This window comes from Salvelinus sp. IW2-2015, linkage group LG11 (genome assembly GCF_002910315.2).
Source record: "Salvelinus sp. IW2-2015 linkage group LG11, ASM291031v2, whole genome shotgun sequence".
Taxonomy (NCBI): domain Eukaryota; kingdom Metazoa; phylum Chordata; class Actinopteri; order Salmoniformes; family Salmonidae; genus Salvelinus; species Salvelinus sp. IW2-2015.
The window spans coordinates 852,687-867,733 of NC_036851.1; the positions used below are offsets into that span (position 1 = coordinate 852,687).

At 42.1% G+C, this 15,047-nt stretch overlaps 1 protein-coding gene across 4 annotated transcripts in view; it reads left to right on the forward strand.

Annotated features, from left to right (window-relative positions):
• Nucleotides 1-15,047, forward strand: part of cpne1 (copine I) — a 57,220-nt gene that overhangs the window by 29,486 nt on the left and 12,687 nt on the right. For all 4 annotated transcript variants that reach the window (XM_023995783.2, XM_023995781.2, XM_023995784.2 and 1 more), the window contains exons 9-14: nt 1,501-1,584; nt 1,682-1,741; nt 4,125-4,258; nt 7,944-7,998; nt 8,080-8,131; nt 10,589-10,722. In XM_023995783.2, the coding sequence (XP_023851551.1) occupies nt 1,501-1,584; nt 1,682-1,741; nt 4,125-4,258; nt 7,944-7,998; nt 8,080-8,131; nt 10,589-10,722 (519 nt within the window). The remainder of the gene's footprint in view (nt 1-1,500; nt 1,585-1,681; nt 1,742-4,124; nt 4,259-7,943; nt 7,999-8,079; nt 8,132-10,588; nt 10,723-15,047) is intronic.

Here is a 15,047-nt window from a genome sequence, read left to right on the forward strand (position 1 = left end):
TGTAATCGGCCATAATCGGTGTCCAAAAATGCTGATTACCGATTGTTATGGAAACTTGAAGTCGGCCCTAATTAATCGGCCATTCCGATTTAATCGGTCAACCTCTATTCTTCTCTGCAGGTCCTCTCAAGTTCTGTCAGGTTGGTTGGGGAGTGTCGCTGCACAGCTATTTTCAGGTCTCTCCAAAGATGTTAGATCGGTTTCAATTCCGGGCTCTGGCTGGGCCCTTCAAGGACATTTGAGACTTGTCCCGCAGCCACTCCTACATTGTCTTGGCTGTGTGCTTAGGGTTGTTGTCCTGTTGGAAGGTGAACCTTCGCCCCAGTCTAAGCTCCTGAGTGCTCTGGAGAAGTTTTTCATCAAGGATCTCTTTGTACTTTGCTCTGTTCATCTTACCCTCAATCCGACTAGTCTCCCTGTCCCTGCTGCTGAAAAACATCCCCACAGCATGATGCTGCCACCACCATGCTTCACCGTAGGGATGGTGCCAGGTTTCCTCCAGACATGACGCTTGGCATTCAGGCCAAAGAGTTCAATCTTGGTTTAATCAGACCAGAGAATCTTGTTTCTCATGGTCGGAGAGTCCTTTAGGTGCCTTTTGGCAAACTCCAAGCGTGCTGTCATGTGCCTTTTACTGAGGAGTGGCTTCCATCTGGCCACTCTACCATAAAGGCCTGATTGGTGGTGCTGCAGAGATGGTTGTCCTTCTGGAAGGGTCTCCCATCTCCACAGAGGAACTCAAGAGCTCTGTCAGAGTGACCATTGGGTTCTTGGTCACCCTCCTGACCAAGGCCCTTCTCCACCGATTGCTAAGTTTGTCTCGGCAGCTAACTCTAGGAAGAGTCTCGGTGGTTCCAAACTTCTTCCATTTATGAATGATGGAGGTCACTGTGTTCTTTGGGACTTTCAATGCTTCGGAAATGTTTTGGTACCCTTCCCCAGATCTGTGCCTCGACACAATCCTGTCTTGGAGCTCTACGGACAATTCCTTTGACCTCATGGCTTGGTTTTTGCTCTGACATGCACTGTCAACTGTGGGACCTTATATAGACAGCTGTGTGCCTTTCCAAATCATGTCCAATCAATTGAATTTACTTCAAGTGGACTCCAAGTTGTTCAAACATCTCAAGGATGCTGAATGGAAACAGGATGCACCTGAGCTCAATTTCGAGTCTCATAGCAAAGGGTCAGAATACATATGTAAATACATACATGTTAATATATGTATTCATATATTAATTTGCGAAAAAGTATAACCTGTTTTCACTTTGTCATTATGGGGTATTGTGTGTAGATTGATGAGGAACATATTTAAGAATAAGGCTGTAATGTAACAAAATGTAGAAAAAGGGAAGGGGTCTGAATACTTTCCGAATGCACTGTATAAGATCTGAGCAACTTAATGTAAAGGGTTTCCACCTCATTTATCTAATCATGGTGAAGGTAGTTTATTATTTGAGTTAGGTTTATATTAAACCTTTTTTATTGACGTTTAATCAGGTGGAGTTTGACTGTGTCCATCCAGAGAAGCAGAAGAAGAAGAGTTACAAAAACTCTGGAATAATCAGTGTCAAGGGCTGCCAGGTAGGTTATAATTCATTGCACAGTAGCTTATCATTAGCCCTTAGATTTTACCTTCTAAATTGTGTTACTTCTAAAGCTATTTATAATTTCCCTCTAGATACAGGCACGGTACACATTCCTGGACTATGTCATGGGAGGTTGCCAAATAAATTTTACGGTAAGTGCAAGCGCTTCAGACACAATCAGAAATAATAGGTTGAAGTTGTGCTTATTAGTTAATGTCCAAAACTCAAGCGTTATATTTACATTTACATTTACATTTAAGTCATTTAGCAGACGCTCTTATCCAGAGCGACTTACAAATTGGTGCATTCACCTTATATAGTGGAACAACCACTTTACAATAGTGCATCTAACTCTTTTAGGGGGGGGGGGGGTTAGAAGGATTACTTTTATCCTATCCTAGGTATTCCTTAAAGAGGTGGGGTTTCAGGTGTCTCCGGAAGGTGGTGATTGACTCCGCTGACCTGGCGTCGTGAGGGAGTTTGTTCCACCATTGGGGTGCCAGAGCAGCGAACAGTTTTGACTGGGCTGAGCGGGAACTGTACTTCCTCAGAGGTAGGGAGGCGAGCAGGCCAGAGGTGGATGAACGCAGTGCCCTTGTTTGGGTGTAGGGCCTGATCAGAGCCTGAAGGTACGGAGGTGCCGTTCCCTCACAGCTCCGTAGGCAAGCACCATGGTCTTGTAACGGATGCGAGCTTCAACTGGAAGCCAGTGGAGAGAGCGGAGGACGGGGTGACGTAGAGAACTTGGGAAAGTTGAACACCAGACGGGCTGCGGCGTTCTGGATGAGTTGTAGGGGTTTAATGGCACAGGCAGGGACCCAGCCAACAGCGAGTTGCAGTAATCCAGACGGGAGATGACAGTGCCTGGATTAGGACCTGCGCCGCTTCCTGCGTGAGGCAGGGTCGTACTCTGCGAATGTTGTAGAGGCATGAACCTACAGGAACGGGTCACCGGCCTTGATGTTAGTTGAGAACGACAGGGTGTTGTCCAGGATCACGCCAAGGTTCTTAGCACTCTGGGAGGAGGACACAATGGAGTTGTCAACCGTGATGGCGGATCATGGAACGGGCAGTTTCCCCGGGAGGAAGAGCAGCTCCGTCTTGCCGAGGTTCAGCTTGAGGTGGTGATCCGTCATCCACACTGATATGTCTGCCAGACATCCAGAAGATGCGATTCACACCTGGTTATCAGAGGGGGGAAAGGAGAAGATATAATTGTGTGTCGTCTGCATAGCAATGATAGGAGAGACCATGTGAGGATATGACAGAGCCAGTGACTTGGTGTATAGCGGAAATAGGAGAGGGCCTAGAACAGAGCCCTGGGGGACACCAGTGGTGAGAGCACGTGGTGCGGAGACAGATCTCTCGCCACGCCACCGGTAGGAGCGACCTGTCAGGTAGGACGCAATCCAAGCGTGGGCCGCGCCGGAGATGCCCAGCTCGGAGAGGGTGGAGAGGAGGATCGGATGGTTCACAGTATCAAAGGCAGCCGATAGGTCCTAGAAGGATGAGAGCAGAGGAGAGAGAGTTAGCTTTAGCAGTGCGGAGCGCCTCCGTGACACAGAGAAGAGCAGTCTCAGTTGAATGACTAGTCTTGAAACCTGACTGATTTGGATCAAGAAGGTCATTATTGATGGATTGAAAATGCACTAATGAAGATAAGTTAAAGGGGCAATCCGGGATTCAAAAAAACACCCCACCATTTGTCTTGGTAAACAGCTGAGGGGTGGGGCTGTGGAAATGTAACCACTCAAAATCATAGACTGAGTACAGTTTTTGTTTACAATTACATTGATTATAAACAATGGCGTAAAACAAGCTTATATTTTGGGTTCGGATGGGGTATGACAAATGGACTAAGATCGTAAGGTATTTACATGTTATATTCTTTAAAGGGCAATTTCATAATTTTTCAACCTTCTTTTTAAGTATCTCCAGCACAATACCAGTGTTTACATATGTGAAAACGGTGCATTTCTACATTGTGCCGAAAAACTATGAAGTTCTGCCCGAAGACACCATCAAAAGTTAAAACATTTTAGAAGCACTGTGACATGGGGAGCAAGAAAATACCCTCGCTCTGGCTAGAAACTCGTTGCAGGTTTTGAAAGTCACTGTGTAAGTGGGACCACTGTCTTACTTTCTTTATTTTAATCCTACCCTGTGAGCTGGTCAGAGGATGGATGGGAGGGAGGGAGGGAGGGAGGGAGGGAAAGGGGGATATCTAGCTAGTTGTACAACTGAATGCATTCAACTGAAATGTGTCTTCCGCATTAACCCAGTGAGGAAGTCTGCTGATTGTCTTGTGGAGGGCAGCCACTTGACTTCTAACCACAGATCATAGAACCGTGTTGTTTTCACGTATGTAGACACTGGTTTGGTGCTGGAGATAAATAATGAGTATGAAATGTGGCGGAATTGCCCTTTTTAAGAATCAATGGCTACATCGTTTAAACATTGCTTATTTTAAATTAGTATTTTATATTTTTTGTGCCAATTGGACTTCATCACTCAGGGTTCCTATATTTCTCTAAGGTGGGCATTGACTTCACTGGGTCAAACGGCGACCCTCGATCCCCACAGTCCCTGCATTACCTGAGTCCTGACGGTCTGAACCAGTACCTGGCGGCCACCTGGTCAGTGGGCCTGGTGGTCCAGGACTATGACACGTAAGAAGAACACTCTTTCTGCTCTGTAGAACGCCCAAGAGGGAAGAGGCCATGAGTAAATTAATAGACGTTCCCATGCTTGTTCAATGAACCATAAACAATTAATGAACATGCACATGTGGAACGGTCGTTAAGACACTAACAGCTTACAGACGATAGGCAATTAAGGTCACAGTTATGAAAACTTAGGACACTAAAGAGGCCTTTCTACTGACTCTGAAAAACACCCAAATAAAAATGCCCAGGGTCCTTGCTCATCTGCGTGAACGTGCCTTAGGCATGAGGACTGCAGATGTGGCCATGGCAATAAATTGCAATGTCTGTACTGTGAGACGCCTAAGACAGCGCTACAGGGAGACAGGATGGACAGCTGATCATCCTCGCAGTGGCAGACCACATGTAACAACGCCTATACAAGATCAGTACATCCGAACATCACACCTGCGGGACAGGTACAGGATGGCAACAACAACTGCCCGAGTTACACCAGGGACGCACAATCCCTCCATCAGTGCTCAGACTGTCCGCAATACACTGAGAGACGCTGGACTGAGGGCTTGTAGGCCTGATGTAAGGCAGGTCCTCACCAGACGTCACCGGTAACGGCATCGCCAATGGGCACAGACCCACCATCGCTGGACCAGACAGGACTGGCAAAAAGTGCTCTTCACTGATGAGTCGCGGTTTTGTCTCACCAGGGGTGATGGTCGGATTTGCGTTTATCGTCGAAGGAAATAAGCGTTACACCGAGGCCTGTACACTGGAGCGGGATCGATTTGGAGGTGGAGGGTCTGTCATGGTCTAGGGTGGTGTGTCACAGCATCATCGGACTGAGCTTGTCATTGCAGGCAATCTCAACGCTGTGCTTTACAGGGAAGACATCCTCCTCCCTCATGTGGTACCCTTCCTGCAGGCTCATCCTGACAAATACAAATATTTACACATGTTAAGTTTGCTGAAAAAAAATGCAGTTGACAGTGAGAGGATTTTATACTCCCATAGTAGCCTCCCATCGTCTGTTCTGGGCTTGGGGATTGTGAAGAGAACTCTGGTGGCATGTCTTGTAGTTAAACAGAGAGCGCGGTGCATTCAACATGTCATAACACTGCATAGAGAGAAATCTAAGACGACAACATAGCATGGCAGCAACACATGAAAACACATGACAACAGCATGGCAGTAGCACAAAACATGGTACAATCATTATTGGGCACATACAACAGCACAAAGGGAAAGAAGGTAGAGACAGCAAACCATCTTGGCTACGGTTGCATCAACATGTTTTGACCATGTAACACTGCATAGCTAACACTACATGAAGAGAGACCTTAGACCACAACACAGCATGGCAGCAAAGCATGGCAGCAGCACAAGCATTATTGGGCACATGCAACAGCACAAAGGGCAAGAAGGTAGAGACAACAATACGTCAGGGACGACAAACCATCTTGGCTGCGATTGCATTAACATGTTTTGACCATGAACGTTTACAGTCCAGGGTTACTCCCAAGCAGTTTAGATACCTCAACTTGCTCAGTGTCCACGTTATTTATTTCAAGGTTTAGTTGAGGTTTAGGGTTTCGTGAATGATTTGTCCCATATACAATGCTTTTAGTTTTGGCACTAACTGTTTTTTTTTTTTTGCCACCCGTTCTGAAAACGGACTGCAGCTCTTTAAGTGGTGACTGTTGAGTGGACATACACAGGCTTTACTCAAAGTTCCATTATAGAACACCCTTTTGTGTTCTGTCAGACAGGTAGTTCTTCATCAACAATATAGCAGGGGGAGTAAAGCCATAACACATACGTTTTTCCCAGCAGCAGACTATGATCAATAATGTCAAAAGCCGCACTGAAGTCTCACCAAAAAAACTCCCACAATCTTTATAATCAATTTCTCTCAGCCAATCATCAGTCATTTGTGTAAGTGCTGTGCTTGTTGATTGTCCTTCCCTATAAGCATGCTGGAATTCTGTTGTCAATTTGTTTACTGTAAAATAGCATTGTATCTGGTCAAACACAATTTTTCCATAGGTTTTCAGAGGGTTGGTAACAGGCTGATTGGTCGGCTATTTGAGCCAGTAAAGGGGGCTTTACTATTCATGGGTAGGGGAATTACTTTTGCTTCCCTCCAGGCCTGAGGACACATACTTTCTAGTAGGCTTAGATTGAAGAGATGGCGAATAGGAGTGGCAAGTTGTCAGACCCAGGTAGCTTGTTATTGTTGATAGACCACAACAAAAAATGATCCTCTTCCACACTCACTTTACGGAATTCAAAATTTCAATGCTTGTCTTTGATAATTTGGTCAATTATACTTGGATGTGTAGTGTCGGTGTATTTAGCTGGCATGTCATGCCTAAGCTTGCTAATGTTGCCAAAGAAAAAATCTAAGTAGTTGGCAATATCCAGTAGGTTTTGTGATGAATGAGCCATCTGATTCAATGAATGGTGGTGTTGAGTTTGCCTTTTTGCCCAAAATGTAATTTAAGGTGCTCCAAATGCTTTCGATTTCCACGGCGAGTGACATATCCATGGCTGGATGGTAGGATTGATGTGCTTTTATTTTTATCCCAAAAAACTGCCTAGTCCTTGATGACAAGCATACCCATAGCATGATGCAAGCACCACCATGCTTGACAATATGAGGTGGTACGCAGTGATGTGTTAGATTTGCCACAAACAACGACTTGTATTCACAACATAAAGTTCATTTATTTGCCTCATTTTTCTACAGTTTAGTGCCTTATTGCAAACAGGATGCATGTTTTAGATTTTTTTATTTTTTATTCTGCACGGGCATCCTTATCACTATGTCGTATAGGGGAGTATTGCAATGTTGTAGATCCATCCTCAGTTTTTTCTTACCACAGCCATTAAACTCGAACTGTTTTAATTGGCCTGAAGGTAAAAATCCATGAGGGGCTTCCTTCCTCTCCAGCAACTGAGCTAGGAAGGATACCTGTATCTTTGTAATGACTGGGTGTATTGATACACCGTCCAAAGTGTAATTAATAACACCATGTTTAAAGGGATATTCAATGTCTGCTTCTTTCCTTTTTACCCATATACAAATGGGTGCCCTTCTTTGCAAGGCATTGGAAAAACCCCTGGTCTTTGTGGTTGAATATGTTTGAAATTCACTGCTCGACTGAGGGATATGTGGGGTAGCAAGATGAGGTAGTCATTAAAAAAATCATGTAAAACACTATTATTGCACACAGTGAGTCCATGCCAGTTATTAAGAACCTTTTTACTCCTGAACTTATTTAGGCAAATGAACTTATTGAACTTATTTGCCTTATTTGCCTAACTTATTTGCTTTAGGCAAATGGGTTGAATACTTTTTGACTCGACATTTCAGCTTTTCATTTTTTTAAATTAATTTGTAAACATTTCTGAAAACATATTTCAACTTTGACATTATGGGTAATTGTGTGTAGGTGACACAATCTCATTTTAATAAATGTTAAATTCAGGCTGTAACACAACAAAATGTGGGAAAGGTCAAGAGGTGTGACTAATTTCTGAAGGCACTGTAAATGGACTAACATGGCAAGTTTGCCCTGTTACTGTGTTCCTCTCTTGTATTGAGGAGTGGACAACATCCGTCCAATGTTTTCATGTTTCCTCTGTCATTGTGATAGTCTACTCAGATCTCATGTTGTTTTATCTGCTTTCTCAGTGACAAACTCTTCCCTGCCTTTGGATTTGGAGCTCAAGTGCCCCCAGAATTCAAGGTAAAACATAAACTATTTAACTAAAAAAAGAGAAAAACAGGTTTTGTAAGTTAGTTAATCATTATGTTATTTACCCTGCAGGTATCCCATGAATTTGCACTGAACTTCAACCCAAGTAATCCTTACTGTCAAGGTAAATATTTTCCTTCCGTGAAGTGTTTGTTAATATAATGCATGTCTATCGCCTCATGTTTTTTAATCTGGCTAGATACAATTTAAAATTGAACCCATACTCGTTGCTTGTTGTTAGGCCAGATGCAGAATTATTTATTCATTATTTATATTTTTTTGCCATTTGCAATTTTTAACAAATATACCTACAGGTGCCATACTCAATGCGGACCATACCCAATACGGGCCGAATAACACTGGGTTTTGTGTTTTCTTCAGTCAACTGAATGCACCGATTAGTTCATAGAACCATGGTTTCTTTATGATCATTCCTCATGTTTTCCTGAACTTTCCAGTAACTTTCTGTGCATTTTAATCACCCAGGAACAGAGTTTGTTTACTTCATAATATGCTTACTTTTGGCACAGAGAGGAGTTAGCATTATTAGTATCATCCCAAAAATGTATGTAATCCATGGTACCGACGTTAGCAAAACTGCATAGCAGGCCGAAACTTACAAAGTTTAGTAGCATTGATACTCGAGAAAAACCTGTTCAAGTTTTCTTCCCTCAGAGAATGTCGTTATTTTTGCAGTAATATCTGAATATTCCAATGGTCCGTTAGTTCCATCAAGCCAGCTGAAATTTGTTCACAGCTGGTAATCAATCTAATCTAAGTGCCCAATGGAAGATTAAATTACAATACAATAAAATTGTATTGTCCATGTTACAGCAAACAACAAACAGATGTGGCTGTTTGTTGTTTGAAATAGTTAATAAGAAATAGTTTGTTTTGAATAACAAAATTACAGCAATTATTTCAGCAGTGTAGGAAGAGCTAGTTAAAAAGCTAAGATTTTTCCTAATCTTCTTTAGAAACAGATCTTGCATCTCTCTAAACAGCAGGAAACAGATTGTACAATTAACGTTCTTTCCAGTTTTGGACTACGGTGACACCATTTATCAAAATGCAGCAGACCTAGGGCTGTTACGGTGACTGTATTAACGCCACACCGGCGGTCATGAGTCATGACAGCCGTCAAATTCCATGTGACCATTTAGTCACGGTAATTAGTCATTTCCAAGCCCCGATGCTGCTTTTGGTCATTAGTAGCAAACCAAACTTGATAACTGCCTGGTCCTCTGCACTCTTGTCCCTCTAATCACTCTGACATCAATGCAAATGTAATCGGAAATCTAATCAAACACTTAATGTGAGCTCATGTTGGTCAACATTTCTATAGGCTATGCAATTGTGTGAGAACCAGAGTGATGGCTTCTATTGTCGATTATGGCAGCCTCTCTGAATCAGAGAGGTTGGGTTAATGAACTGCATATGAAATGCATAATGTGTTGCAAAGAAAAAGCCATATCTCAGACTGGTCAATAAAAATAAAAGATTAAGATGGACCAAAGAACACAGACACTGGACAGAGGAAGTCTGCCTAGAAGGCCAGCATCCCGGAGTCGCCTCTTCACTGTTGACGTTGAGACTGTACTATTTAATGAAGCTGCCAGTTGAGGACTTGTGAGGCGTCTGTTTCTCAAACTAGGCACTAATGTACTTGTCCTCTTGCTCAGTTGTGCACCGGGGCCTTCCACTCCTCTTTCTATTCTGGTTAGAGCCAGTTTGCGATGTTCTGTGAAGGGAGTGGTCCACAGCGTTAAACGAGATCTTAAGTTTCTTGGCAATTTCTCGCATGGAATAGCCTTCATTTCTCAGAACAAGAATAGACTGACGGGTTTTTCAGATGTTAAGTCTTTGTTTCTGGCCATTTTAAGCCTGTAATCGAACACACAAATGTTGATGCTCCAGATACTCAGCTAGTCTAAAGAATGCCAGTTTTATTGCTTCTTTAATTAGCATTAATCAACAGTTTTCAGCTGTGGTAACATTATTTCAAAAGGGTTTTCTAATGATCAATTAGCCTTTTAAAATGGTAAACTTGGATTACCTAACACAACGTGCCATTGGAACACAGGAGTGATGGTTCCTTATAATGGGCCTCTGTACACCTATGTAGATATTCAATAAAAAATCAGCACAATTTCTGATCAATTTGATGTCATTTTAATGGACAAAGTGACCCCAAACTTTTAAACAGTTACGTATTTTTTTAGTGATCATTTTGTATTGTTGTGCTGGTCTCAATGGGTTTCCCCTGACTAAAAAGTAGAATAAATGTGTTTTTTTAAAGTTAGAAGTATGTACGTTAATAAATCCCTGCAAACTCCAACTACCGAACATAGATTTTTCTAGGAAGTTCTGGCTTGCAATGCGGCTTTGTTAACATCGGTACCATGGATTACATTCATTCTTGTGGACAATGCAAATCATGCTTACTCCTGGCTGTGCCAAAGTAATTCATTGTGCATGCTGTCACTGCTGGACCTTCTCAAATAGTGTTTTGGTACCATTGCCCTACAGTATATACAGCAGTTTAGCTCAAACTAATGTGGCCCTACGTGTTGTGTTGCAGGGGTCCAGGGGATTGTGGAGGCCTACCGCATGGCCCTACCTCAGGTGAAGCTCTATGGTCCCACCAACTTCTCCCCCATCATCAACCACGTGGCAGGCATCGCGTCAGGGGCGGCACAGCAGAACAACGCATCGGTGAGTCTAGACCACTTTAGAATCCTGCATCGGGTTTCGACCCACAAAAAATGAAAACGTACTTTCAACCCGCAGGTTGGCTCGCGGTTAAGAACAATTTTTGCACGTTGGAAACGTTTTAAATAAAGGTTTAAAAAAAATAACACAGGAGCTTGTTGCATTTTGTTGAGAATTCCATCCTGTGAGAGGTATGGCAGACATATGCTACCAGCCATGCACGTAGTGTATTGTCAAGTATTTGTGTGGAGCTGAAACTTATGTTTCCCCCCCCCCCCCCACGTGAGAATACGTTGCCAAGTTTATTTTCCCTGGCTAGCCTAGCTCACACGAAAATGGCTAACGTCAACGCAGAAATAAAAAAGGTGATGATAGGGAAATAGCCTACACCCCTCAAGCTCAACTCCAGACCTCGAAGACAATTACACTGCATTTTGTAATTGTTTCCTTCTAATGAGGGATAGATTTAGACCTGGGACACCAGGTGGGTGCAATTATTTATCAGGTAGGGGGGGGGAAACACCCGGAAGATGGATACACAGCCTGCAAAAAAGTGCAAGTTGGTAGGCTATTTGTTTACGATAGGCTAATTCAGTTTATTATCAGTTAATTATAGTGGCTTGCGAAAGTATTCACCCCCCTTGGCATTTTTCCTATTTTGTTGCCTTACAACTTGGAATTAAAATTGATATTTTGGGGGTTTGAGACCTTTTTATTTACACAACATGCCTACCACTTTGAAGATGCAAAATATTTTTTTGTGTGAAACAAACAAGAAATAAGGCAACCTGAGTGTGCATAACTATTCCACCCCCCCAAAGTCAATACTTTGTAGAGCCACCTTTTGCAGCCATTACAGCTGCAAGTCTCTTGGGGTATGTCTCTATAAGCTAGGCACATCTAGCCACTGGGATTTTTGCCCATTCTTCAAGGCAAAACTGCTCCAGCTCCTTCAAGTTGGATGGGTTCCGCTGGTGTATAGCAATCTTTAAATCATACCACAGATTCTCAATTGGATTGCGGTCTGGGCTTTGACTAGGCCATTCCAAGACATTTTAATGTTTCCCCTTAAACCACCCGAGTGTTGCTTTAGCAGTATGCTTAGGATCATTGTTCTGCTGGAAGGTGAACCTCCATCCCAGTCTCAAATCTCTGGAAGACTGAAACAGGTTTCCCTCAAGAATATCCCTGTATTTGGTGCCATCCATCATTCCTTCAATTCTTACCAGTTTCCCAGTCCCTGCCAAAGAAAGTATCCCCACAGCATGATGCTGCCACCACCATGCTTCACTGTGAGGATGATGTTCTCGGGGTGATGAGAGGTGTTGGGTTTGCACCATACATAGCGTTTTCCTTGATGGCCAAAAAGCTAAATTTTAGTCTCATCTGACCAGAGTACCTTCTTCCATATGTTTGGGGGAGTCTCCCACATGCCTTTTGGCGAACACCAAACGTGTTTGCTTATTTTTTTCTTTAAGCAATGGCTTTTTCAGGCCACTCTTCTGTAAAGTCCAGCTCTGTGGTGAGTATGGCTTAAGGTGGTCCTATGGACAGATACTCCAATCTCCGCTGTGGAGCTTTGCAGGTCCTTCAGGGTTATCTTTGGTCTCTTTGTTGCCTCTCTGATTAATGCCCTCCTTGCCTTGTTTTGGTGGGTGGCCCTATCTTGGCAGGATTGTTGTGGTGCCATATTCTTTCAATTTTTTAATAATGGATTTAATGATGCTCTGTGGGATGTTCAAAGTTTTGGATATTTTTTTATACCCAAACCCTGATCCCTTGCTTAGAGGTGTTGCAGACTCTGGGGCTTTTCAGACTTAGATTGCACACAGGTGGACTTTATTTAACTAATTATGTGACTTCTGAAGGTAATTGGTTGCACCAGATCTTATTGAGGGGCTTCATTGCAAAGGGTGTGAATACATATGCACTCACCACTTTTCCGCTTTTTATTTTGGGGAATTTTTTAAAACAAGTTATTTTTTCCATTTCACTTCACCAGTTTGGACTACTGTGTATGGCCATTACCGTACATGAAATCCAAATAAAAATCCATCTAAATTACAGGTTGTAATGCAACAGAATAGGAAAAACACAAAGGGGGATGAATACTTTTGCAAGGAATTGTTTTATGTTAATTCCGGCTTTTGTTAATTTAGACCAGGGATGGGCAACTTTGTAGGGGGTGGGGGCCACACCCAAAAAAATCGGGGCTGCAGTGGCTCGTGGGTCTTCCTACATTTATACCCACACATGCAGTCAGAGCCGACCGTAACCTTTTGGAGGCCCTAAGTAAAATTTAGTTGCGAGCAAAACATTTCAGTTTTAGAGTTAATTTCCTGCAATTCCACACATTTTGTCGTAGACATAGAGAGGATTTAGCCTTTTTTTATTTATTTTTTACCGCTGCGGCCCCTGCCATTTCTATTTAATTTCATGCAATTCTACAAATTTTGCCATGGAGCTGAGAGAAAAAATTTGCAGCACATTAGCTGCAATTCTATACATCTAAAAATGTTTTGCTAATTGAGTGACTGTCAGTGACTGACACACAACAACAGAAACTGCTGATGCACAACCACATTTCGAAATTGCACCTTGTGTATTCTAACTCTCAACATTAAGTTGAGAACCACAACTGAGTTCCAAATAAATAATTAATAGAACGCCATTTGCCCATCCCTGATTTAGACCATATCAATTTGAAACCGGTGCGGCTGGTAAAAGTTTGAGTAGGCAATAGCCTTCAAAATACATATTTTTGCATCCTGTATATGTGTGTGGGAATTTGTTTATTTCAGTTCAATTAAACTATTTGATTATCTAAACAAAATGGTGGTGTTTTATGACGGCTATAGGCTTTCTGTGAGAATGATGACGCATCCTCACTAAAATACTGAACATTCCACATTTTGTGTGTGAATTTGTTATTGTTAAAGGACCCTGTTTTCAGTCATTTTTCATATCCCGCCATAAACACGTTAACCAAGATCAGTGGGTCCCCCGCAGGACGGTTGAGCTAACGTAGGCTAATGTGATTAGCATGAGGTTGTAAGTAACAATAACATTTCCCAGGACACAGACATCTGATATTGACAGAAAGCTTGAATACTTGTTAATATAACTGCACTGTCCAATGTACAGTAGCTATTACAGTGAAAAAATACCATGCTATTGTTTGAGGAGAGTGCGCAGTTATGAACTTAAATGTATTAATAAACCAATTAGGCACATTTGGGCAGTCTTGATTCAAAATTTTGAACAGAAATGCAATGGTTCATTGAATCAGTCTGAAATTTTGCACATACACTGCTGCCATTTAGTGGCCAAAATCTAAATTGTGCCTTGGCTGGAATAATACATTCTACATTCCTTTCTCTTGCATTTCAAAGATGGTACAGAAAAAATACCCAAAAACAATTTTCTTTGTATTATCTTTTACCAGATCTAATGTGTTATATTCTCCTACATTAATTTAACATTTCCACTAACTTCAGTGTTTAATTTCAAATGGTATCAAGAATATGCATATCCTTACTTCAGGTCCTGAGCTACAGGCAGTTAGATTTGGGTGTGTCATTTTAGGCAAAAATTGGAGGAACAAAAAGGGGCGGATCCTTATTATCCAGAACTGGTCCTGCACCAAAGAATTGCTGCCCCTACAAGAATAGTCCCAGTAAGCAGAATTACATATTTTCCCAGATGTTAGTTAGGTTCTGAATGAAAGGTGAAAATACTTAATTTCCGGACGTTGAAATCGGGTTCATTTTCGATTCTGAATGAAAGTTGAAAATATGTCATTTGTGACCCGATTCATGAAACTAGGCGTATGTTGCAAGTCACTACTTCACAGGAGAGCTGTTAGAACAAAACATTTTTTATTTTATTTTTACATCAAAATGCGTTTTCTGGCAGAAATGTCTTCTCGAACATGTGAACTTTCATGTGCCTTAATATCAAACTAGTATGTCATCTGTAAATATGAATACAATTGTTAAATTACGAGCCTAGTTGGTTTAGCCACAGAAAAAGAGCGCAACCTTCCCACTAGCCATGGTTGGCTGAGATAATGAGTGTGCTGGATATTAAGAGAGATGAGTTTGTATTGGTCTGCCGTATAGCACATGTCTGTCTATTGGAGCTGGTCACTATGTCTAGGTAATCGTGTCAAACACAGCTTTTTTTCAATTGTATCGCATAGTAAAACTGCATAAACCTAATGCAAGTTAAAGTGTAATGTTACCTAGTTAGCTGGCTGGCTCGTTAGCTAACGTTATGTGTGTGCTCTCCACTTTCTGGAAGACCGAGTTTTGAAATCAGTGGAATTT